The sequence below is a fragment of the Planococcus citri genome, chromosome 1 (assembly GCF_950023065.1).
Source record: "Planococcus citri chromosome 1, ihPlaCitr1.1, whole genome shotgun sequence".
In the NCBI taxonomy this organism is placed as follows: domain Eukaryota; kingdom Metazoa; phylum Arthropoda; class Insecta; order Hemiptera; family Pseudococcidae; genus Planococcus; species Planococcus citri.
Genome location: NC_088677.1, coordinates 8,665,032 through 8,691,845, shown reverse-complemented (window position 1 = coordinate 8,691,845; position 26,814 = coordinate 8,665,032). Strand labels below are relative to the sequence as shown.

The 26,814-nt window shown below is 34.2% G+C and overlaps 2 protein-coding genes and 1 long non-coding RNA gene across 4 annotated transcripts in view; 2 read left to right on the top strand and 1 right to left on the bottom strand.

The window, feature by feature from the left end:
- Positions 1-280: 280 nt before the first annotated feature.
- On the top strand, positions 281-2,223 carry LOC135846878 (N-lysine methyltransferase KMT5A-like). The gene is made up of 6 exons (XM_065366227.1): positions 281-594; positions 692-786; positions 882-993; positions 1,058-1,216; positions 1,290-1,480; positions 1,554-2,223. The coding sequence occupies exons 3-6, from the start codon at positions 991-993 to the stop codon at positions 1,762-1,764; spliced, it is 564 nt and encodes a 187-aa protein (XP_065222299.1). The 5' UTR covers positions 281-594; positions 692-786; positions 882-990; the 3' UTR covers positions 1,765-2,223.
- Positions 2,224-2,278: 55 nt separating this feature from the next.
- LOC135846792 (uncharacterized) overlaps positions 2,279-26,814 on the bottom strand; it is a 186,732-nt gene continuing 162,196 nt past the window's right edge. For both annotated transcript variants that reach the window (XM_065366077.1, XM_065366085.1), the window contains 8 exons: positions 18,266-18,385; positions 17,966-18,139; positions 13,628-14,316; positions 3,514-4,573; positions 3,321-3,419; positions 2,917-3,231; positions 2,721-2,831; positions 2,279-2,638 (listed from right to left, as the gene is read on the bottom strand). In XM_065366077.1, coding sequence (XP_065222149.1) covers positions 2,531-2,638; positions 2,721-2,831; positions 2,917-3,231; positions 3,321-3,419; positions 3,514-4,573; positions 13,628-14,316; positions 17,966-18,139; positions 18,266-18,385 — 2,676 coding nt within the window. In that variant the 3' untranslated portion in view covers positions 2,279-2,530. The remainder of the gene's footprint in view (positions 2,639-2,720; positions 2,832-2,916; positions 3,232-3,320; positions 3,420-3,513; positions 4,574-13,627; positions 14,317-17,965; positions 18,140-18,265; positions 18,386-26,814) is intronic.
- LOC135846898 (uncharacterized) overlaps positions 4,958-26,814 on the top strand; it is a 170,540-nt gene continuing 148,683 nt past the window's right edge. Inside the window, exon 1 of the long non-coding RNA XR_010559032.1 lies at positions 4,958-5,113. This is a non-coding gene — a long non-coding RNA (uncharacterized LOC135846898). The remainder of the gene's footprint in view (positions 5,114-26,814) is intronic.

Sequence of the window (26,814 nt, the reverse complement as noted above, 5' to 3'; positions counted from 1 at the left end):
CTACAGATCTTTGACTATCAAGTTAAAGACTTACTAATAACTAAGAATTCTTAAAGATGGAGGAAATTACTAAATTAAAATGTAAAATTTAAAATAAAAGTTCGTTCAACCGTTTTTTTTATCCTTATCACACTCTTCAGCGACCAATCAAAATACCTTTTTCATCGACAAAAACAACCAATCAGAACCATAGAACGATATATGACAATTTGACGAAAAGTCACACTGGCTCATTTTCAAGCATTGTGATTGGTCGTTAACTTATCAATGTTTTGAAACTGAAAAAAATCTTCAAAAAAAATTTGGACTTGGAGAAAAATTCCGAAAAACATGGAATTAATTTTCGTTTGCAGCAAACTAGCAGATGCAGAAAAAGTCGTTACATTTTGGTCAATTTAATCCGCTTTAGTTATTTTATTTATTCTTCTTCCATCCAGCTGTGCTTTTTCATTAAATTTCAATCGTTGAGGTAATCAATTTTTTCCTGCATTGTGAGTAATATTATTCAGTTTATACGAACGTTCTAGGAAATTGTGGCGTCTTTCTATTGTTTCATTGTAACTGAAATTGTACAGAAACATAAACTCATCGAAGGTAAGCATTTTACTCAACAATTTGATGTGTTTGTTGCTCCTATTATCAGCACTATTTTTATTCAATACTTATCCATCCTTCGTTATTTTCCTCGCAGATTTCAAATTTCTCAACGTATAACCGATGAAAATGTATCTAAGAACAGTTCTTCTGACAGATAGATTGATGAAACACCATTTTCTACGATGAAAGGTAACGTTACTGTTTCTAAATTCTCAATATCTTACGTATTTGGGTCTTGAAATTAAAAAAAATAAAACAATGCAATGTTATCTCATGATTTACAGATCGTTATGTTACCATATTAGCTGATTTCATTTCAAAAAACAAATAAGACTGAATGTTGTGTTCCTGACAACCTGATAACTGCCCAAATCTACGTACAGTGTAATAATCATGGTACGTATAATTCAAAAAACAAACAAACAAATTTCTCTCGAAATAAAAACCGTTATTTTTTCAGATTCCAAAATCTGTAGAATCCGTTAAATCGTCGACTTGCACGTTGACGCATTTTTTCCCAGTTAGAAAAAGTATTCGTAAAACCAAAAGGGCTGTTCAGGAAGAAAAACGTAAAACGATCGAAAAAGCTATTCTAAGCAATCAAGAAGATGATCTGAAAGTAATATTTATTTTTAAATCTAAAAAACACTCGAAATCGTTCTACACTGTACTGATTAATTCGAATCTTAAAGGTCAAGTTTTTCGACGGTAAAGGACGAGGAGTAATAACGATAAGAGCTCTAAAAAAAGGCGACTTTGTTGTCGAATACGCTGGTGATCTCGTCGATATCGAAGAAGCCAAACGTCGCGAAGCTATTTATTCTCATTTCGACAACGTCGGATGCTACATGTATTATTTTAAATATAAAAACAAAGCGTATTGGTACGTAATCTCCATCTCGAGTTCGTCGATCTAAACTTACCTATATTGTACTAAAATTTGATTCATTTTGCAGCGTTGACGCTACTCGAGAAACTAATCGTTTGGGTAGATTGATAAATCATTCGAAAAATGGTAACTTGATCACTCGAACGATGGAAATAAACGGTACTCCTAGGTTAGTACTAATTGCCAATGAAGATATCCAACCGGGTACCGAATTAAATTACGACTACGGTGATCGTAGTAAAATATCATTACGATATCATCCATGGCTTGCTCTATGAAAAATTATTTATTTTTTTTTATCGTTCTGTCGATTATTTAATTGTGTATTGTGATTTTATATGTGTATCGTGTATCTTCGTTTTAAGCTTTATTAAGGGTCACTTTTCGTTCTCCCTAGTTTTAATTTCGCGTTACTAATTCGTCTTTTAAGCTATTATGACTCTCTACGTAGAGATATCGTGCATGCTTGTTCGATTTTATTTCTTCTATGTGCTTTACTTTTTAAATTATTTCATTTCCAAGTCGACGAATGTGTATGAAATTTCTTCTCTTTGTATTTATCATGTACATAGTTGTATTAATTTTTCTTCGATACGTTCGAAATATCTATTTTGAGAATATTATTCATCGGACGTTGATCGATCGATCGTTCTTTTTTTAGCCAAATTTTATATACTATTTTGTTACGATTAGTTTTCAATTCTAAATGATTAAAAAATTGACTTCTTGTGATGAAATCGTGTTGTAATTTTCATTCCTGTATCACAGAGTTGAGATGAAAAATGAAACTGAAAAAAAAATTTACGTTTATTTTAACATTACAATAAGTTGATTGGTGGCAAAAGGTAAAACTTACGACATACAATTATACAAAAGTAAAAACAAAACGTTACATTAAATTACAAATGCGCGAAAGTTGATTAATTATTTTGATTAAATTGATGTTTTTGATTTCGTGAGAAAAAAATTACGGTTTTGGAAGACTAGAAACACATTGTTTACATTGAAATACATTTCGATGACACGTTTGTCCATTTTATGGCACTAGATCGGTTTCACCGTTAACGATATCGTATCATTTTTCATTATATTTCCCAATAATTTCGCATTTCTGAGGTTACTGGTCGTTGTTTGGTTATTGTTCACTGAGATCTGAAAATAACGACGAATTTAGTATTAAAATCTTCGATTCTGATAGTAAAATTTTCTACGTCGATGTTCTTCAAACACTTACTTCAAAATTGGAATAATTTTCTACTGGTAATGGTTTCAGCAAAATTGTGTAACGATCTTTATGCCGAATCACATGAGCTGATGATTCACTTTTACCATTATTTTTACCAGCCTGTGAAAAAATACATTACGAAGTAATTAAATACGCTCGAGCTGTAGCTAGTCGTAAATCAATCGATAAATTTTTTTATATGTACCATGTATTTGTATTTGTTATTCTGTAATCGAACAGCGTCGTTTTTGTTGTGCTCGTGTTTTTCACTCGCACCGATGATTTTTGGCAATGTGCCGCAATATTTATTCGGTAAAATGGGACCGGACTTTGGTTTATTATCATTTTGCAACAGACTTATTTCTTGGGCAGTGCTAATAGCAGTCATATCTTGGGATAGTCTTTTCAACGAGTCGATTTCTTGTTGTTTCATCGCCAGCTCTTGTCTGAATTTAACGAGCATTTTTTCTTTTTCGTCTTTTTCGTGATCCAGAGTTAGATTTAATTCGCAGATGGCTCCCTGTAATTGATCGAGATATTTAGATTATTAATTAAGTATTTAAATGGTATAAGATCGAACATTGGGTATAAATAATAATTAATTTTTACTTCTAAAGTATCGACTTCTTCTTTTAATTCGCTGTTAGTAACTTCGTGGTTTTCTATTTCACGAGTCAAACGTTGAATTCTTTTTTCCAATTGTTTTATCTGTAACATTTAAAATAAAAAAAAATAAAAACAGTTCATTCGTCTTTACAATCAACTCAACCATTCATTTATTAATATTGAAAAAAACCCTCACTTGATTCGTATAATTATTTTCAGTATCGTGCATTAATTTCTCTTTGTAGACCAGTTCTTCTTTTTGTTCTTTGGCAGTATTTCGTACTTGTTCTAATTTACTCTTCACATCTTGTTCATTTTGCTTGATTAGCATCAACGAAGCATTCAGATTCTCCAGTTCCTCTTTCAAGCATTTCTCATTCTCTAACCAAGCATACTTTTCCTCTTCTTTAGACCTAATGACTTGTTTCAATAGAATAATCTCGGTTTCTAAATTATGCACTTTATCCAATAAATGAGTCTCCATTTCTCGAGCCAGCGAAACAGCTGCTAATTTCCGTTCGCATTCCTCCAATTTCCATCCTTTATCGGTCAATGCGTTCTCCATCTCTAGTAATTTTTTCTTAAAATTGTTCTCCATATCGGTAATCATTTCATCAGCTTGTTGTAAAGTTTGTACGTAGACTTCTTCTTTTAGTTCTAGTTCGTGCATTCGACTATTTGTTTTCGGAGCTTTGTACCAAGCTGTGTTTTGATTCGATTTCAAATACTTGACTTTTTCTTCCAGTTCGAATATCCTGGTACGTAATTCGGATTCGTAATCTTTTAGTTTTTCGATTACGTTTTCTTTATCGAGTAGGTCTCGTTCTAATTTACGAACGTAGTTTCTTAATTGGTCGTTTTGATTTTCTAATTTATTATTAGGAACTGATGATGGAGATGTATCGGTGGTGGGTTGAGGAAGAGCGTTCGAAGGTACTAATCTGTGCGAATTTAGGTATTTTTCGAAGAATTTCAAACAAACGTACATGTTCCATACGATTAGAGCTGGGATCACCGATTCTAGAACTTGAAGTCTGAATCGAATATCCATTTCGCGTTCTTCTAATTCGAAATTACGTTCTTCTAGATCGTTTACGGTCATTTCCATGTGGTAGGATTTTTCGTAAGCTTCTTCTTTCTTTTTTTCGAGCTCGGTTAGAGTGTTTCTCAAGTTTGAGACGATCCTTATGTGTTGCTGGAGTTGGAACTGCAGGTCGTTTTTTTTCTCCGCCAGTGCGTATAATTTCACCTCCAATCTGTAAACATGAATGTAAAATTATCTGAGTATATTTTAAGAGAATAATCAAATTAATTAATTAATTAATTAAAATAATTTTAATTTAAATTAATTTTAAAAATTGGTAAAATTTTAATAAGGTATGTGTTCTGAAGTTGGCAGCCCTGGGGAGCTTTTGTTTACTATCTTTTCTTGGAATCTGGGATCAATGGGATCAAAATTTGGAAACTTTGTTTAGTTTTGCTCGTTTTTTCGTAATGGCCGCAGTTGGATGTTGGTGATTCATAAATTATTTGATATTTTAATGGAAATGTGCGAATAAGTTCGGATTATTTTATAATTTTGTATAATTACTCGAGTTCTATGCTATCCAACTATTATCAGTAAGTGTGTAAGTTCTGATTATCTTTGATCGTAGAATCTCTCGCGGTTGTTTTCACAAAAGTGTTTGTGTTCACCGGAATCAGATAAAAGAGTGAAAAGGTGTGAATTAGTTCGAATTATTGTGTTATTTAATCATCAAAATGTCATCATTTATCCACTTGCAGTATTAATTTCGGTAAGTCCAGTTCTAATTATTATTCGTTCCATGATGTTTGGTCAACTTCAAATACAAATGCTCATGAAGTGAGATGAATGAACTTTACAGAGATTGAGATTGTTGATTTTAGAATTCCAATATCTATTAAGTGTTTTATGAAGCTTTCTATTCCCGATATTTGTTGTGAGTTGATCGTAGAATCCTAGATATTAGGTATGTTCAAGAAAAGTAATGTAACAAAATAATAGCTTATTTCCAAGTTTTCCAACATCCACCGGTTCCAATAACGAAGTTCCTTTCAGTTTGTTCAATTCATTTTCCTAATTCAATGCCAACCTCACTTGTAATTTGATCGATTAACAACCCAAAATGCAGAAATGATCATGATTTTAGTTTCGAAATTCGTAGTATGAATCTTCCTTCATCATCGTTTGCTACCTTGTCTCAGGGTTGAACAATTTGTTGGAAAATTACTCCATTTACTTATTTTGTTTTTTCAGTATTAGTCCGGCATATGACAATAGGAGTAATTGCACCCCCCCCCCGCCGATCCTCCGGGATAACATTTTTCTTAAAGGGGACATCCTAAGGAACATTTTAATGCAAAGTTGCCAAAAAAAAAGTTGGCCTTACTTACAAAATGGCGGCCAGTTTGATTGACAGGTCAGCCGAAATCGCAGATTTTGCGTTTCAACATAGGACTTGCACAAACTTTTTCAAACTTTACAAAGGTAGATCGAAAGATCATGCAAAAATTTATAACCTGTCCAAATTTCAAGTGCTAAAGTGCGTTTTTCGATTTTTGGTGAATTTTTGAAAATCGAATTTAGGCCAAAAATGAGGGAAAAAATCAAAATTTTACCAAATTGACCAAGAAAGCTGAAATTTGGGATATACCCTATTTTCGACATGCCAAAGCGACTGGAAACGGTTTCAACCCGTTTTGAGCAGTTCTGGAGCCTCCAGCAGATTTTTTAAACTCGAAATTCCCACAAAATTCCATCAAATTGGAGTTGTAAAGCTAAAATTCATTCTAAAAACTAGTTTCAATACGCTACGAAGTACTGCAGGTGAATTTCAAGTTGTTTTGGAGCCTCCAGCGACTTTTTGAAAATTCCTAAAGCCTCCAGGAGATTTATGAACTTTAAATTTTTACAAAATTTCATCAAATAGAGATGGAAAGCTGACATTTACTCTACACTCCAATTTTAACACCCTCTGAAAACGACTTCTGGTGGATTTCAAGTCATTTTAGAGCCCTCAACGACTTTTTTGAAAATTAGTGGAGCCTCCAGTAGATTTTTGAAACTTGAAATTTTCCCAAAATGTTATCAAACCAAGATGGAGAGTCGAAATTCATTCTGCACACTAATTTCAATACGCTACGAAGTTGACTTGGTGAATTTCAAGTCTTTTTGGAGCCTCCAGCAACTTTTTGAAAGGTTGTATGTATGACGTTTTTTTGGAAAATTGAAATTTCCTGAAAGTAGCTGGAAGCTTCAAAACCATTTGAAACCACCATGTAGTCTGCGAAGTAAATTTCAGCTTGCAAACTCCATTTGATAAATTAATGTTGGGGAAATTTCAAGTTTCAAAAATCTACTGGAGGCTCCAGTAATTTTCAAAAAAGTCGCTGGAGGTCCTAAAATGACTTGAACCCATCTGAAATCGTCTTCAGAGGGTGTTAAAATTGAAGTGTGGAATAAATTTCAGCTTTCCATCTCCATTTGATGAAATTTTGTGAAAATTTAAAGTTCCAAAAATCTGCTAGAGGCTCCAGTAATTTTCAAAAAAAGTCGCTGGAGGCCCTAAAATGACTTGAACCCACCTGAAATCGTCTTCAGAGAGTGTTAAAATTGAAGTGTGGAATAAATTTCAGCTTTCCATCTCCATCTGAATTTGATGAAATTTTGTGAAAATTTAAAGTTCCAAAAATCTGCTAGAGGCTCCAGTAATTTTCAAAAAAAAGTCGCTGGAGGCCCTAAAATGACTTGAACCCACCTGAAATCGTCTTCAGAGGGTGTTAAAATTGAAGTGTGGAATAAATTTCAGCTTTCCATCTCCATATGAATTTGATGAAATTTTGTGAAAATTTAAAGTTCCAAAAATCTGCTAGAGGCTCCAGTAATTTTCAAAAAAAGTCGCTGGTGGCCCTAAAATTACTTGAACCCACCTAAAGTCGTCTTCCGAGGGTGTTAAAATTGGAGTGTAGAGTAAATTTCAGCTTTCCATCTCTATTTGATGAAATTTTGTGAAAATTTAAAGTTCATAAATCGGCTGGAGGCTTTAGGAATTTTCAAAAAGTCGCTGGAGGCTCCAAAACAACTTGAAATTCACCTGCAGTACTTCGTAGCGTATTGAAACTAGTTTTTAGAATGAATTTTAGCTTTACAACTCCAATTTGATGGAATTTTGTGGGAATTTCGAGTTTCAAAAATCTGCTGGAGGCTCCAGAACTGCTCAAAACGTGTTGAAACCGTTTCCATTCGCTTTGGCGTGTCGAAAATAGGGTATATCCCAAATTTCAGCTTTCTTGGTCAATTTGGTAAAATTTTGATTTTTTCCCTCATTTTTGGCCTAAATTCGATTTTCAAAAATTCACCAAAAATCGAAATACGCACTTTAGCACTTGAAATTTTGACAGGTGATAAATTTTTGCATGATTTTTCGATCTACCTTTGTAAAGTTTGAAAAAGTTTCTGCAAGTCCTATGTTAAAATGCAAAATCTGCGATTTCGGCTGACCTGTCAATCAAAATGGCCGCCATTTTGTAAGTAAGGCCAACTTTTTTTTTGGCAACTTTGCATTAAAATGTTCCTTAGGATGTCCCCTTTAAGAAAAATGTTGTCCCGGAGGATCGGCGGGGGGGGGGGGTGCAATTGCTCCTATTGTCATATGCCGGACTATATCTATTTTAACAAGACTAAAGGTTGTAATGATTTTGAGTTTTTTTTTTGTTTTTTTTTACATTTTGAGCGAATATTTTGTCAACCTCCCTTCCCTCAAAATTGACAGATCTATTGTTATTTGCCTATTTGGCCATTGTACTTTTGTCTTTTGTAATTTTGTATTGAATTTGATATTTATGTAGACATGTCTGGTCATTGACCTGAGATATTCAGCGGAAGACAGTGACAGAAATACTCAGAATTTGATTTAGAAAACAATCAAATTTTCTATCAGACTTTGGTTGATTTTTTATGAATTTTTTGACTATTTGACGTTTTATAATTTTGACTTATTCTGTCTCTTGAATTTCCTGTTATCTCACTGACTTTATCTTATCTTCCCTTTGAAACTTTACAATGTTGCCAGATCTTCGAATTTTAAAGAAATTTACTCAGTCAAGTGAAGAGCAAGACGAAGAAATAGGTAGATCAGACTTGTCTTGATTTGGCATTGAATTTGATTTTTGAGAGGTTTGAGTGGGGATGGTCCCCCCCCGCCAGATTTTCTCAAATATTTACCCCAGACCCTCCTCCCTTTCCAGTATTTTTCATGCTAATTAGTAATTAGCCAGATGTGGTTTGAACAAATTTTTTGGAGGAGGGAGTTGGAAACTATAAACAAAGATTAAAATGTTGAATAATTTTATATGTACATATGTTCAAAACTTCAAAAGCGTTGTTTTTAAACTCGACAAAAAATTCGAATTGTTCTATTGCAAGGTTGGTAAGTAACTTATACGACTGAAATAGAAAATCCAAAATTCAGAATTTTTTTCATGTTATTTTTCATGTTTTTTTTTATTCGCTTGGCCTTTGAAAATCAAATCCAAAAAGAGCGCAGAACATTTTCGATTTTTCCGAGTGAAACTAGAGTGAAAGCTTTAGAAAATTTATCAATTTGTGAGGTACTTACAAAAAAATCATTTTCAATATAAGAAGTTTCAATTTCAACGCCAAAATTTTGTGCTTTTTGGTATTTTTGAATGCAATTTCTTACAAAAACAAACACTTTTTTGCCTAAAATTGACAAGAAGTTTCGTTTGTTTTTTTGCCAAAATTGTTTTATCCGGGTACTTGAAAAAAAACTTGGAAAGTCTCATTGTTTTTCTAAAAATTGTTGGAAAGTTTCGTTTTTTTTGCTGAAATTACCTATTGTCAAAATTTTGCTTTCTGCCAAAAATAGCAAAAAGTATCGTTTTTTCATTTTTTTGTCAGATTTATCAAAAAATTCAATTTTTGAGAACAATTTCAATACCTAAGTAAGTCTCAATACTTTTCAATAATTGTGAACGTCTCATTTTTTGCCAAAAATCGTGCTTTAATTGCCAAAAAGTCTCGCTCTTTTTTACCAAAGGTTCCAAAATAGTCTCACGTTTGACAAAAATTGTTCTAAAGTGCTTCCCTTTGCTACGTACATTAACGAAGGCTTGATCGAGTTTCATACTGAACTTGTTTTATTTTGGTAATTTTTTTTACATTAGGTATATTCAATTCTGGATGTTCTGTTTTTTTTTTTGAGGGAGGATTTTTTTTTGCGTTGTTCACTTTTTGTACGTAATTTTTTCGATTCATTCTCTGAAAATTTTTGGCCACCAAAGGTATGTACTTTTTTTGGAGGAATTATAAGACGTTCGAGCCCGAATTACCCAAAAGTTTTTTTTTTTTTGCTTCAAAAATCTCCTAAAAGTGTCACGTTTTTGCTAATAATTTTCCCAAAATCCTGCTTTTTGCTAAAAATTGTTGAAAATTCTCATTTCTTTGATTTTTTTTTGCAAAAAATTCCAAAAAGTTCCAATTTTTAAAATAGACCAAAAGTTTCGCTTTTGTGCCAGAAATTATAAAAATCGCTTTCTTTTCCTAAAATTGTTAGGCTCACTTTTTTCCATTTTTTTTTTTTTTTTGTTGGAAGTTACCTTCAAAAATTTTGGTTTGGTTGCCAAAAATGACAAAAAGTTGAAAAATATAGTTCAACTTTCTATTTCAATTTGTAATGTTCAGTTTATTTGAGTGGATTATTTTGCATTGTAATGTTTTGCTCTCGTTTTTTCACTTTTTTGGTCACTTTTTTGTGCTTTTTCATTATGAAGTTATTTTTTTGGAAAAAATTGAGTTAGTAGGTAAGTAAGTAAGCACGAGGCTCTGCCTTTCTGAAAATCTGATTTTTTTTGAATTTTGAGTTTTTGAATTGATTAAAAATTTACTTTTGAACTCTTTGTCGTAGATTTTCAAAATTATAAACACCCTCAAAAAAATGTTCATTTTTGACCTTTCAAGACAGATTAATTTCTGCAGAAAATTGAAAAAATCTCTGAAGGCTTCAGAATAGCCCAAAACTACTACTTTCTGATGTGTGAGAGTCGAATTGAATGAATTATTCAGATTTCAAAATGGTTTACTTTGCTCAAAAAATCCACGTTTTCATGAAAAATAAAACAGCTTTTTTGAATTTTAAAATTTCACTAAAAATTTGAAAATGAGCCTCAGCATCTGAAGTTTTGGTCACTATGGAGTTTTTAACTCAAATATTGGAGATAGGGAGCTCAAAAAATTCCCCTTGTAAGTATCCACATTGAATGAAAAATGTTATTCAAAGTTGCCAAAAATGACAAAAGTTCATAGTTACCAAAAATTTCATAACTTCAAAGTTGAACTTATTTTGAAAACAAAATTTTCAAAAATTTGGCCAATTTTGAAGCTGTCATTTCAAAATTTGAAGAAAAAAAATCAAAAAAATTTTCAAGTTCAGCGGTTTTTATCCTCCCCTCCCCCCTCACTCTACCCAATTTTGGTCAACAACTTGAAATCAGCCAAATATCGTGCAACATAGGGGAGCCCACATAAGGATCTATTGCACCCCCCCCCCCCGTCGATCCTCTGGGATAACTTTTTTCTTAAAGGGGGAGTCCTAATTGTACGGAACATTTCTAGCCCTTGTATTCAAAAAAAAAAGTCGCCTTACTTACAAAATGGCGGCCACTTTGATTGATAGGTCAGTCGAAATCGCAGATTTTGCGTTCCAACATGAGACTTGCTCGAAATTTTTTAAATTGTTTAGAGGTTGATTGAAAGATCAGGCAAAAATTCATCACCTGTCAAAATTTCAAGTGCTAAAGTGCGTTTTTCGATATTTTTTGGTGAATTATTGAAAATTAAATTTAGGTCAAAAATGAGGGAAAAAATCAAAATTTTACCAAATTGACCAAGAAAGCTGAAATTTGGTATATGTCCTATTTTCGACACGCCAAATCGATTGGAAAATGTTTCAAACCGTTTTGAGCAGTTCTGGAGCCTCCAGCAGATTTTTGGAACTCGAAATTCCCACAAAATGTCATCAAATGGAGTTGGATAGCCGAAATTTACTCTGCAAACTAATTTCAATACGCTACGAAGTCAACCGCAGGAGGATTTCAAGTCGTTTTGGAGCCTCCAGCAATTTTTTGAAAATTACTGGAGCCTCCAGCAGATTTTTTAAACTTTAAATTTTTACAAAATCACATCAAAATGGAGATGGAAAGCTGAAATTTACTCTACACTCCAATTTTAACACCCTCCGAAGACGACTTCAGGTGTGTTCAAGTCATTTTGGAGCCTCCAGCGACTTTTTTAAAATTACTGGAGCCTCTAGTACATTTTTGAAACTTGAAACTCCCGCAACATTTTACCAAATGGAGTTGGCAAGCAGGAGTTTACTTCGCAAACTAATTTCAATGCGATATGAAGTCGACTACATGGTGGTTTCAAATGGTTTTGAAGCTTCCAGCTACTTTTTGGAAATTTCAATTTTCCAAAAAACGCCATATGACCTTTCAAAAAGTCGCTGGAGGCTCCAAAACGACTTGAAATCCATCATCAGTCGACTTCGTAGCGTACTGAAATTAGTTTGCAGAATGAATTTCGACTTTCTATCTTCGTTTGATGACATGTTGGGGAAATTTCAAATTTTAAAAATCTACTGGAGGCTCCAGTAATTTTCAATAAATCGCTGGAGGCTCCAAAATGACTTGAAATCTCTCTGCAGTTGACTTCGTAGCGTATTGAAATTAGTTTGCAGAGTAAATTTCGGCTATCCAACTCCATTTGATGAAATTTTGGGGGAATTTCGAGTTCCAAAAATCTCCTGGAGGCTCCTGAACTGCTCAAAACGGTCTGAAACAGTTTCCAATCGATTTGACATGTCGAAATTAGGTTATATCCCAAACTTCAGCTTTCTGGGTCAATTTGGTAAAATTTTGATTTTTTTCTCATTTTTGACCTAAATTTGATTTTTAAAAATTCACCAAAAATCGAAAAACGCACTTTAGCACTTGAAATTTTTGACAGCTTTAGAAAAAAGTTGAACCGGAGGATCGAGGGAGGGGGGTCAATGGATCCTTAAGTGGGCTCCCCGACTATAGTTTATCATAATTTGAAAAAAAACTAAATATTTTTAATACTTATGCCTTTTACCAATGGATCAACTTTCGTACAATTTTTTCAATTTATAGGAAATTTTGGGAAGTCGTTGGGGTCGTTCGAGGAGCAGGATCGAAAAAATTATTAAAATTTGGGCGAACAATGGAAGAGGGAGGGGGTGGGGTGTTGGTGGTTTCAAATAAAATGAGTTCAATTTTTGTTTTCAATATGAGGGCATTGGAGAGGTGGAAGCAAAAAAACGAGTAAATATTCGTATTCAGCGCTCTTGGAAACGTATAAAACGATAAGTCAAACAGTATTTGAAATTTTTTCACATTTTGGTCAAAATTTTGAGACTTTGCCCCCAAATGGTTATGTGAATTTCATCACGAAAAATTTCAAATTTTTGGCAGATATTTTTGAAACCAATTTCAACATTATTTTTGAAACATAGAAAACTGTAAACTCCAAAGGGGGGCTTCACGACGATAAATTTCAATTATTGGAAAAAAATCACCCCAATTACCCCACCTTCTCCAGGGGGATAAAATCGAGGCTGATTTGACTTGGAATGGCTCACCTACAAAAAAGTATATTTCACTTCTTTTTTTAGCGGTTTTTGATTTTAAGCAATGGATTTTCTCGCCCTTCTCATTTTGTGTCACCGTTGGAGGTCCTTCAAATCAACCTCGTAGGCTGAAATTTTGATACGTACACTCGAATAGTGCCCCAGATGCCCAACGATCGTTTATAGAAATTCTACCCCAAGATTTATGCTTCGAAACTTGCAGCATCGCAGTATCTATTACCTATTCTGCAAATACTACATATAACGGTGCTTTTGCGCTCTTTATCGTGATAATTTTTCAAACGCGTACGTGTTGGAAAAAAGAGTATAGGAATCGAGAAAAGAACAATTATTTATTTTTTTTTTGTCGTCCACGCCTAATAATTTCTTTGTAATCGGTATAATCGCGAACGCGAAACCGCAGCACGAAGTAGGTAATATAAATGCGTACCCATTTCTTTGTATTCTAATTTAACATTGAAACTATTTATTCTTATATTTCAAGAATGGCGGTATAGGTTCATGTACGAGTACGAGTATTATAGTAAAGCCGATGCGAGAAGCCATAGATATGTTTACAGAACTTGTAAGTCTAATTACTAAGTACTATAGATTGTTACTTACTTTTGGCACCTTAACCTTGTATCATTCTCAGCTTCTTCGTATTCGCATTTTTCCTCCTCCAGTTTCTTCATATCGGCTTCCAATTTGGATATTTGGTTGGTTAAATATTGGACTCTGTTTTCTAATTCGTTTTCTTTATGGAGTCGATTAGCCAATTGTTTGATTTTCGAGTCACCGGATGTTTCATAAGCTGAGAGTTTACTTTTGAGTATTTCGTATTGTTTCTTATAATAAGATAACTCTTTCGGGTTGAAGCTAGGAACAGGTTTAGTATTGGTGAAGTCTTTTTCTGACGTCGAGATTTGACTGCTGCGTTCCTGTATTCGTTGTCTAATTTTTTCTAATTTATTTAACTCGTCAACTAGCCCACTGCTGCCGCTGCCGACGCTGCTGGAGGTGCACTCCGAAGGTACTAAATACTCGGTTTGGGTTTCTTTGGATTTGCGTTCGATTAAATCGTGTTCGAGGAATTCGTCGAAAATTCCGCTCTCTTGGAGACGATCTATGTCTAGGAACAGTTTCTCTGAAGGAACTTCTTGCGAATTTGACTCGGCCGGAGAGTAGCATTTGGCTGGTTGGTTGGTAAATGGAGGAACGGTCGCGATCACTCGAGTCGATTTCGATCTTTGACACTCGTCCGGATTTTTTAAACTCGTTAAAAATTCTTCGGAATGTTGATTGATACGTTCCTGTGTGAAGATAGAATGGAATTAGATGGTTTATATTTCAGTGGTGGAGGAAGGAGGGAGGGAGATGAGAGAATTTTGAGCTTCGAGATTGGATTGTGATTTTTGGTATTTTTGAAAAAGTGTCGTGTGACCTATCAATTAGGTTAAAATTTTACGAAAAATTCGAATATTGAGACGAAAATATTTTTTGAGAGATTTTTAAGAATTTTGAGCTCGAGATTAGGTTACTTATGATTCCTTTTTAGTTATGACTTATGATTTATAATTCTTGGCATTTTTGAAAAAGCGTCTTGTGACCTATCAAATTAGGTTGAAATTTCGCGAGAAATTCAAATAATGTGACGAAAATGGTTTTTGAGCAATTTTGAGGAATTTTTGACTCAAGATTGGGTTATGATTATGATTTTTGGCATTTTTGAAAAAGTGTCATGTGACCTATCAAATTCGGATAAAATTTCGCGAGAAATTCAAATATTGTGACGAAAATGCTTTTTGAGCAATTTTGAAGAATTTTGAGCTTGAGCTTGGGTTACGATTTTGGGCATTTTTGAAAAAGTGTCACGTGACCCATTTAATTAGGTTAAAATTTTGCGAAAATTTCAAAAATTGCGACGAAAATGGTTTTTGAGCAATTTTGAGGAATTTTGGGCTCAAGATTGGGTTAGGTATGATTATAATTTTTGGCATTTTTGAAAAAGTGTCATGTGACCTATCAAAGTAGGTTAAAATTTTGCGAAAAATTCAAATATTGCAGCGGAAATGGTTTTTGAACGATTTTGAAGCATTTTGAGCTTGGGTTACAATTTTGGGAATTTTTGAAAGTGTCATGTGACCCATCAAATTAGGTTAAAATATTGCGAAAGATTCGAATATTGGGACGAAAATGTTTTTTGAGAGATTTTTCAGAATTTTGAGCTCCAGATTAGGTTATGATTACTTATGAGTTATGATTTATGATTCTTGGCATTTTTGAAAAAGCGTCATGTGACCTATCAAATTAGGTTAAAATTTCGCGAAAAATTCAAAGATTGCGACGAAAATGTTTTTTGAGCAATTTTGAAAAATTTTGAGCTCGAGATTAGGTTATGATTACTTATGAGTTATGATTTATGATTCTTGGCATTTTTGAAAAAGCGTCATGTGACCTATCAAATTAGGTTAAAATTTCGCGAAAAATTCAAAGATTGCGACGAAAAAGTTTTTTGAGTAATTTTGAAAAATTTTGAGCTCGAGATAGGGTCATGATTTTTGACATTTTTGAAAAAGTGTCTTGTGACCTATCAAATTAAATCAAAATTTCTCAAAAAATTCAAATATTGAAACGAAAATGTTTTTTGAGTGACTTTGAAAAATTTTGAACACAAAATTGCATGAAGATCTTCGCTTTTCATTGAAAAAGTGTCAAGTGACCTATCAAATTAGGTCAAAATTTCCCGAATAATTCAAATATTGCAACAAAAATGTCTGTTGGTCAATTTTGAAGAATTTTGAGCTCGAGATTGAGTTATGGTTTTTGGAATTTTTGAAAAAGTCACATGTGACATATCAAATTGGGTCAAAAATTTCCCGAAAAATCCAAATATTGTAACGAAAATGTTTTTTGATCGACTTTGAAAAATTTTGAGGCCGAATATTGCAACAAAAATGTTTGTTGATCAATTTTGAAGAATTGTGAGCTCGAGATTGTGTAATGATTTTTGGGATTTTTGAAAAGGTGTCATGTGACCTATCAAATTAGGTTAAAATTTCGCGAAAAATTCAAATATTGTGACGAAAATGTTTTTTGAGCAATTTTGAAGAATTTTGAGCTCGAGCTTGGGTTACAATCTTGGGTATTTTTGAAAAAATGTCATGTGACCGATCAAATTAGGTTAAAATTTTGGCGAAAAATTCAAAAATTGTAACGAAAATGGTTTTTGAGAAATTTTGAAGAATTTAGAGCTCGAAATTGAGTAATGATTTTTGAAATTTTTGAAAAGGTGACATGTGACATATCAAATTGGGTCAAAATATCCCGAAAAATCCGAATATTGCAACGAAAATGTTTTTGAGTGATTTTGAACTATTTTGAGCCCAAAATTGGGTCGTGGTTTTTGGAATTTTTGAAAAAGTGTCAATTGACCTTTCAAAATGTGTTAAAATTTCACGAAAAATTCAAATATGGCGACGAATATGTTTTTTTAAGAATCTTGAAGAATCTTGAGCACAAAATTGAGTGAAGATTATCGCTTTTCATAAAAAAAGTGTCATGTAACAAATAAAAAATAAGGTCAAAATTTCCCAAAAAATTCAAATATTTCAACGAAAATGTTTCTTGATTTATTTTGAAGAATTTTGAATTCGAAATCAGGTCATGATTTTTTTGATTTTTGAAGAGCTGTCACGTGACCTATCAAATTAGGTCAAAATTTCTCGAAAAATTCAAATATTTTAACAAAAATGTTTTTTGAGTAATTTTGAAGAATTTTGTGCCCAAAATTGGATTGTGGTTTTCAACGTTTACGAAAAAGTGTCGTGTGACCTATCAAAATGCGTTGAAATTTCTCGAAAAATTCAAATATTGCGACGAAAGTATTTATTGATCAATTTTTGAAGAATCTTAAGCCCAAAATTGGATTGTGGTTTTCAAAATTCTTGAAAAAGTGTCGTGTGACCTGTCAAAGTGTGTTAAAATTTCACGAAGAATTCGAATATTGCAACGAAAATTTTTCTTGATCAATTTTAAAGAATTTTTGAGCCAAAAATTTAGTGAAGATCTTCATTTTTCTTTGAATAAGTTGTCATGTTACCGATAAAAATGTGTTGGAACTTCGACAGAAAATCAAGTATTTCCTTTAAAATGTATTTTGAGAAATTTTGAAAAATTGTGAGCCCAAAATTCAGACAATTTTTTGAGTGGTAGTAAAAATGTCTAAAAAAACAACCAAATTTTAAGCTATAATTTTTCTTAAAAGTATTGATGGATTTTTCTGATTTTCTCACGAAATTTTAAGCCATTTTGATGGAACGTATGACAACTTTTTGAAGATCCCTGAAAATATTTAGGTAATTTTTGGCTCAATATTCTTCAGAATCGCTCAAAAAATATAGTTTTTCGAAATATTTGAGTTTTTGGATGTTTTGAACTATTGAACATGAATTTGGTAGGTATAAAGGTAAAGGTACTCGAGTACAGTTGCCCTGAATGCTTTCAAAAATTTCTTGAACCCCACAACTATACATGGAAGTTCACTTTGAAAAGTTCAAACCTCCTTGAACAGAGTTTAAATGTTGGAAAAAGGCCCAAAAAAATTATTTTCACATTTTTTAGGGTTTAGACTCCAAAATGGCTCGAAAGTCGTTGAGAGGATTCAAATGAAGTAATTGTTCCTACCCTTTCGTTTAGGCATAAAATATGTAGTTCGTGAAAAAGAATTTTGTTTGAATTATCAAAAATCGACCAAAGTTTAGTTACAGGATTTTTATAAGGCATGTTCTGGTTGATTTAAACGTGTAATTGGAGTGAAATTTGAAATCTCGACACGTGTGGGAAGTTGCCAAAATCACATTTCACAATCGAGTACCTAACGTATTAAATCACGCACTCGGTACATTTTGTCTCAAAATATGCTTAGAATGTATGTACGTATGTAGATGTAGAGATACTCACTTGACACATATTCGTAAGTGTCGCCTCCATACCGGTGATCCTCATTTGATAATGTTTTATCAGATCAATAGCTTGTTGAAGAGTAACCTTATCGGAGGTATTTTCAGCACACTGAAACATTCTGTTCAACTTTTGCTGTACTTCGTTTCCCGTCACATGAGGTTCTTCGTCTTCCTGTAATTTCGTTTTTGATTAACGCAAAATCTATACCTATACGTATTCTATCCAGTCTCGGCAAATATGCCAACGAACGGTCCAAAAAAAAAACACAAACTTTCAAACGCAATTAAAATGTATTACCAATTTTATATCTTGTAGATCGCATTCGGAAAAGAAATCCTCGTACGGTGATAATGACATGACACCCGAGTCGCTGATGTCATCTCTTTCGGTTATTTCTTCTATCGTACTGGTCTCCGTCTGTGTAAAAGTTTAAAAACCAATAAAAATCTCGTCATTTGGTTAATAAAATGAGAATACAGTTACCGAATAGATTTCATTATGTTGAATAGTGAATACTGATATCATGATTAGGGTTCGGGTTATTGAAATTTCCTAATAGACTCAAACGCGGATTTTTTCACACGCGATTGTTATCTGGGAAGTGGGATGTGAATTCCATAAAAACTTGGGTATAGTACCTGCTTAGTGCTTATGAAGACAGAAGACTTTTTTTCCTCCTCATAGTTTGTTCCTTAAGACCCTAATAATCCAAATTTAATTCAAGTATATGTATTAGGTACCTATTTACTTCAAGTTTTAAGATCCTTTAATCAATTTTTCGTAATTTTCAACAATTTTTTTTTTCAATTTTGGAATATTTTCGCGTTTACTTCATTTTTATGATGTTATGGTCAATTTTTAGCGAATTTTTATCGAGTGTGATTGCGACATTTTCGTCTCTTTTTTTTAGCCTTTTGGCCTTTGAAAATTAAATCAAAAAGATGGGTTTTTTCATTTCCTATTTGTAATATTATTCTGATCAAAAATCGGAGTATATGCACCAGAAGAGGGAAGAGAGGAACAAAGCGAAGAGTTCTACGAGCAACTACAGAGGGCAGTACAAGCAGTAAATCCAGAAGATAAATTGGTAATAGCAGGAGACTTGAATGCTCAGGTAGGAGATAAGCGTGTAAAGACAGTAACTGGTATGTATGGAACAGAAGGAATGAATACAAATGGGAAAAGACTGATAGATTTTTGCACTTTCAACGGATTAAGAATCATGAACACATTCTACCAACACAAGAAAGATCACAAGATGACATGGAGCAATACAAGAGGACAAAGCTCAATGATCGACCATTTCATAGCCAATGAAAATGCTGCAAAGAAATTCTTGGATGTAAGAACATACAGAGGCCTAGAAATAGGCACTGACCATCATTTTGTTCAAGGAGTAATGAGAATGGAAACAACAAGAATACCAGCAAGGAAAAATGAAAAGAAGATCAACACAAGAGCCCTGGATGACCCAACCAACCAATGGCTGTACCAAAGACGGATGAACATCATTAGTCAAGAGATACCAGCAAGCCAGGACATAGAAGAAGAATGGAAAAATATCAAATCCATTGTGACAAAAGCGGCAAAAGAAAGCTTAGGAATGGTTCCTTGCAGAATGGGGGCAAAGCAAATAAAGAATTGGGACAACAAAATCCAAGAACTCATACAAAAGAAAAGACAGGCATTCAGAAAATTCATGAGCACAAAAAGCGAGGTTGATGGTGAAGAATATCGAAAACAGTCGGCAAAAGTCAAGAGAAAGTCCAGGAAATTACAGAGAGAGAGCTGGGAAAATTTCATCACATTCCTGGAGCATGACACATACAAGTTACGGCCAAAGGTGTACAAGATCATAAGAAGAATTGACACAAATTTTAACGAAAGAGTGGGTTTGCGGTTTGCCAAAGATTAAAATCAATGATGCAAAGGAATATTTTGAAGAACTCTGGAGTGATGAAAATGCACAAGATACAAAGATAGAAGATGAAATTGGAGAAACAGAAGACAGAATTTCAATTAAAGAGCTTCAAGAAGCTTTGAGAACAGCAAAAAATGCAAAAGCTCCAGGAGAAGATGGCATACAGTAGACTCCCGATTATCCGACCTAATCGGGGGGCTAAGGTAGGTCAGATACCAAAAAAGTCGTATAATCCGAAATGGATGTTTTTAGTGTAGAAATTGAGTGCATAAGCTTAAGAAGACAATTTTTTATTCAGAAAATCAAGTTTTGGCTCAAAGCAGGAACAAAAAATCAAAAAAATGATGAATAAACAAAAATAATGTACTTTTGTACATAAAAGACAATGAAATACTGACTCAAATTACAATTTTTTGTGATAAGTTGGATCAATTTCAAGGAAAATAACACCGTTAGAATACAAAATGCTGCTGTACTGCATCATTATTTACACTCCAAAATCAAAAATTAGGGGTTTTTTGGATTATCCGACCTTGGTGGGTCGGATAATGCGAAATGTGAGTCGGATAAATTCGTACTGGATAACCCAAAAGTCGGATAATTTGGAGTCTGATAATTGGGAGTCTACTGTACCAACAGAATTGTACAAATATGCAAGTGGCGAATTTAAAAAAAGACTTCTGGAATTCCTAAATAGGATGTACCAAGAAGAAAGAGTACCTGAAGATTTCAAAACAGCAATTGTAATACCACTGTTCAAGAAAGGCGATATGTCACACCTGAAAAACTACCGAGGAATAAGTCTACTCAACACCTGCTACAAGATACCCAGTTGGGTGAAAATCTGCTCTTACGCGACATAAAAACGTGGGCAGGAGATTTAACACTTCACGCCAATGCCTTTTCTGCCCATAAATCGGCGCGTATTTTAATTACACGTAAAAATCTGCCATTGATAAATATTCTTGAAAAATTTTTCGGCACTAGCTGGGTTCGAACTCGGGTCCCCGGATCAGAGATGGCGCGATTCCGATTTTTTTAAGGAGTCGTGAGAATCGCATGAATCCGATTCCGGAATCGGATTCCATTTTCGATTCACCTGACAGATGAATCAAAAAATGTGAAATCTGACTCTTTTCAAGCAGGAATCGCAAATGTAATATGATTCGCGATTCCGGTAATTTGATTCTCGCGACTCCGATATTTCGATTCTCGCGACTCCGATATTTCGATTCTCGCGACTCCTCATTATGATTCTCACGACTCCTCATTACGATTCTCTAGACTCTCACAATGAACGAAATCACCCAAATTCAATTGAAAAGCACAAATACAAAAAAGTGTAATTTTCATAAATATTCTTTTATCTAATTTTTGCCGGTTGGCGCTGAAAAGTGGTTGTGAAAGTGAATCTGAATGATGAATTTAGAATTTATCATTGTGTTACTAATTCGCGAATTCACACTAAGTGGCTGACATCTGGCGGATTTTTGCGTAAATGCTGAAAAGGGGGAACTGTGCAAAATTGTGATAAGACATTTTTATATTGTGGAATATTTTTCAACTCAAATTTGCAACTGAATGATTCGGATTTGAGTAATTGAAAAAATTCATGACACCAGAACTCATTTGCAAACGTATTTTAAACAAAAATGAGAAAATTGTATATCAGCAAAAGAGTTGTTTGATGTCTTTGAGTAAAGAAAAAAAATTGTTGGCCATTAAATTATTAATTTTTGTGTTGTGAATTGTAATCTGATTGGTCAATAGTCTCCAGTTCCCCCTTTTCAGACAATAACAACAGCGATCCAAGCGATTCGTGAATTCGCGATAGAAAATTTTACATAAATGTTTGTTAGAATGTTCATTTCATCTTCAATGCTTCATTTTTATGAAATTTAAGGAGTTGTGATGAGAATCTGGCTGGAGTCGTGAGAGGAATCTGGTTGGAGTCGTGAGAGGATCCTAAGATGAGTCGTGAGTGGAATCTGAATCGGAGTCGCGAAAGGAATCAGAATCAAAAATTACGATTCGGATTCGGATTCCTATATCTGGCGAATCTGATAAGCGGAATCGGGACTCAAAATTTTGTGGAATCACACCATTTGGAATCCGATTCTCAAGCTCCTGGAATCGCGCCAACTCTGCCCCGGATCTATAAGCGGACTCCTTACTACCTACTCCACCAGGGAACTTGGTAGAAGAGAACAAATATTTATATACTAACCTATAACACACGCGCAAAATACCACATTTACGCGCGTTTTTCAGCAAATACGTGATTAAATACGCTACAAAATATTTGGCGTATTTTGTGGCTGGTTTTTTCAACGTGCAAAAATACGCCACATAATTTAGAAGCTTAGCGGCTTTACGCGATAAAAATACGCTACGAAATATTCTTGTGGCGTGTTTATCAGCAGAAATTTTATTCTGCTGTGCAGAAAATGTAACAACCTAAAAAGTCGCTTCAAATTATGCCCGTGAATTGAAGCGCGATTTTGAAAACTGTAAAATCTGCTGCATGGCAGCAGTTAAAAGTCGCGTTGAAGTATAAAATGCCAATTAAACTGCTCTTTACCGTGTATTTATTGGCAGAAGAGCAGATTTTCACCCAACTGGGATATATGCGAAAATACTGGCAAAACGACTGGCAGAGCATGCAGAAGAAAAGCTGTCAGAAAGTCAAAACGGATTTAGAAAAGGAAGATCATGCACTGATGCAAGTTATACAGTAAAACTACTGATGGAAAAACGGATCGAATACAACCTAGAAACACACATGTGCTTTATAGACCTGGAAAAAGCATATGATAGGGTTAATAGAAAAAAACTGTTTGAAGTCCTAAAAGATGAAGAGATAACATATAAAATGGAAAAGGTGATAACCAGCATATATAAGAACACTAGAATAAGAGTACGAATTGGAAATAAACTCTCAGAACAAGCAGAAATAAACAGAGGAGTTCGCCAGGGATGCCCACTGTCTTGTGTTTTATTCAACATGTACATGGATCACATGGTAAAAGAATGGCAGAAAATGAAGCCAAAAGGAGTCAAGACAGACAGAAAGCAAGAAATATCAACAGTATTATTCGCAGATGATCAAGCAGTACTAGCCAAAACAGAAGATGACCTACAGAGATCAATGTATAATTTAACAAAGACATCAGAAAAGTATGATATGAGAATATCTTCAGAGAAAACAAAAACAATGGCCTTCAAAGGAAAGGAGCCAGTAAGAAGCAAGATTGTAATAAATGGAAAAATCATTGAACAGGTCAACAATTTCAAATACCTGGGAAACACAATATCATACCAGGGAGAAGTAGATGTTGGTGGAAAGATTGCAAAGTTCCTGAGAGTCACAGGACTGATGAATAGGACCCTGAGAAGCAGTAAGGTGCGAAAAGAAACAAGATTGAAGGTGTACAATACCCTAGCAATACCAATGATGACGTATGGAAGCGAGGTATGGGCACTGAAGAAATCTGATAAAAGAAGAATAACGGCAGCAGAGATGAAGTTCATGAGGAGAACGGCAGGGGTGACTCTCAGAGACAGAGTCCCATCCGAGAAAATAACAGCAGATCTCGGAGTGAAGCCAGTCATGAAGAAGATAAAACAGTATAGGAAAGATTGGAGAAATCATGTCAAAAGGATGGAGGAAACAAGATCATCAAAACAGGTCCTCCAATATACACCAACGGGGAAGAGAAGCAGAGGGAGACCAAGGAGGAAACTCACGGATACCTCAGGCTCATCCTCAACAGGTTCCACACCGCAGCAGACAGGCCAATAGGCCTACCGCTTATAAGGAAACGACGACGAAAAAAACGAGTTTAGGTCGATGGCGCTGATATTTTTACAAAATTTGTATTATTATTAAATATAGGAAAAATCAAGGAAAAGGTTACAAGATAGGTATTACTCGTATTTTCACGGATCTATTCGCATTAGGCATTTCTCGATGTCAAGGCGAGTTTGTTTACGTAACGGCGATCTCATTTAAATAGGTTACAATATTGTGAACATTTATGCGGTACTATGGGCGTTAGTGTGTTAATCACGAAAACAATGTCAATTATGTACGTGCCGTTGAGAAACGGTTGAAAATTCGTGATGTTACACATTTTTAATCTATCGATATGGCATTTTAAACACGTTCGTCGGCGTAGGAGTTACAGCTACAGCAGCGGTGCTCGTGTAAAATTTCATTGACCGGAACATATCAGTCTATGTACTTATACGTACCTACACGAGAGATGAAATCGAAAGCACGAAATTAGGTATCTAAATTAGAAAGACCATATATAATATTATAGAGTATCTTTTTTCTTCCAAACTCAATATGGTCGGTGGATCCGTTACGGAGTAATTAAGCCGCAGGAGTTGGCGCTGCCGGCGCTGAAATCAACGCTAACAGACGTCAATTAATTTTCCATTATTGGGTTTAGAAGAAATTTTTTTTTTAGAAACTTATCCGAAAATGTACTACGAACCTACACATTATGTACCTATACCATAGATGCTTAGTCATCCCCCTTTCCGCATCTACATGTGAACCTATTGCCTCGAGGATGTTAGAAATTAAAAAAGGGGGTTTCAATGAAAATCTACCAAATAGCTATAATTAAGCGGTAGTTTTGTATGGTAGACGTGTCACTGAATCGACGATTAAACTGAATTATGAATGTGTAGGCGAGAAATATGTGTATTAATATTCGTATATGGTACAATTGTTATACTTTTCAAACACCCTATAAAAATGTAAAAGTGAACGTATTTGATGGTCAGGTTAGTCACGATAATCTTTTAACTACTTGAGATACTGTCTATACTCTACACACGTTTAATCGAAAGTCTCACTTGACTGGAGTAGAATATATTTTTCACCTAACTAAATCGATTTCGAATAATTGATCGCGTCGTTTAATCGATTTATCGACGACGAGACCTGCGTTTACGTAATAACTGATGGATAATGTTGGCTCGCGATTTGCCAGTTTCCAAATGCTCATGTACGAGTGAGTGTGTGTATTACGTATTATGTTGACCACCAATCTAGTAGATTTTTTTTAGTGGATGTCCTGCGTGAAACGTATAATACTCCGGCATATGGCAATAGGAATATCCTCCCCCCTCGATCCTCTAGGACAACTTTTTTCTTAAACTGGGCACTTTAGGGATCATTTTAAAGCAAATTTTCCAAAAAAAAAGTTGGCCTTAATAAAAAAAATAACGGCCATTTCGATTCATTGGTCAGGCGAAATCGCAGATTTTGCTTTCCAATTTGAACTGGACAAAGCTAAATCCAAAAAACAAATCAAAAATTCATCATCAGCCAAAATTTCAAAACGTAAACTGTATTTTCGATTTTTGGTGAATTTTTGAAAATCAAAGCTCAGCCAAAGAGAGAAAAAAAATCAAGATTTTACCAAATGGACCTCGAAAGCTAGAATTTACGGAGTCAAACTGTTTTTGAGCAGTTCTGGAGCCTCCATCAGATTTTTAAAAGTCGAAATTTCCACAAAATTTCATCAAAATGGAGTTATAAAGCCTAGATTTATTTTGTAAACAAATTCGTATACGCTACGAAATCGACTGCAGGTAGATTTCAAGTCGTTCTGTAGTCTCCAGTGACTTTTTGGAAATTACTGGAGCCTCCAGAAGTTTTTTCGATGCTCGAAATTTCCATAAAATTTTGGCAAACAGAGCTAGAAATCCAAAGTTCACCCTGCACTCTAATTTCAATACGCTATTAAGTCAACTGCAGGTGGGTTCAAGTCATTTTGGAGCCTCCAGCGATTTTTTAAGAATTCCCAGATCCTCCAGCAGATTTTTGAAACTTGAAATTTGGACAAAACTTCATCAAATCGAGTAAGAAAGCCGAAAGTCTTTCCGCAGAATAACTTCAAGTTTCAAAAATTCACTAGAGGCTCGAGTAATTTTCAAAAAGTTGCTGGAGGCTCCAAAACCATTTGAAATTTACCCGCAGTCGACTTCATAGAGTTTTGAAATTAGTTCACAGAATGAATTTCCGTTTTCGAACTGCAGTTAATGAAATTTTGTGGAAATTTCAAATTTCAAAAATCAACTGGAGGCTCCAGGAATTTTCAAAAAGTCACTAGAGGCTCCAAAATGACTCAAAGTCATCAGCAGTCGACTTGAAATCCAAAATTCACGCCGTACTCAAACTTGAACATTGTTATTAAGTCGACTGCTGTAAGTTTGAATCATTTTGGAGCCTCCAGCGACTTTTTGATAATTTCTAGAGCCTTCCAGCTGATTTTTGAAACTTGAAATCCACTCGCAAACTTATTTCAATACGCTATGAAGTTGACTGCAAGTGGATTTCAAGTTATTTTATGGCCTCTAGCGACTTTTTGGAAACTACTGGAGCCTCCAGTAAATTTTTGAAAATAGAAATTTCCACAAAATTTCACCAGGCGAAGTTGGAAATCCGAAATCGACATAGCTAGATCGAAAGAGCTCGCAAAAATTTCATCATCCGCCAAAATTTCAAGTGCTAAAGTGCATTTTTTGATTTTTGGAGAATTTTTAAAATTCAAATTTTAAGCGAAAATTGAGGCGAAAAGATCAAAATTTTATCAAATTGACCTAGAAAGCAGAATTTTGGGATATATTTTATTTTCGACCTACCAAATCAATTGGAAACGGTTTCAAATCGTTTTGAGCAGTTCTGGAGCCTCCATCAGATTTTTGAAAATGAAATTTCCTCAAATTTTTCCACCAAAATATGAAGTTGGAAATTCGAAATTCACGTTGCACACCAACTTGAACATGAAGTTGACTTCTGGTGAGTTTAAGTCATTTTGGAGCCTCCAGTAAATTTTTGAAACTTGAAATATTCACCCCAAATTTCATCAAATGCAGTTGGAAAGCCGAAATTCATTCTGTAAAC

Excerpts from the sequence above, each read along its gene's own strand:
- LOC135846878 (XM_065366227.1), top strand. Across the intron at positions 1,217-1,289 it reads ATCAAGAAGATGATCTGAAA|GTCAAGTTTTTCGACGGTAA; the intron begins GTAATATTTATT and ends CGAATCTTAAAG. Across the intron at positions 1,481-1,553 it reads TATAAAAACAAAGCGTATTG|CGTTGACGCTACTCGAGAAA; the intron begins GTACGTAATCTC and ends TTCATTTTGCAG.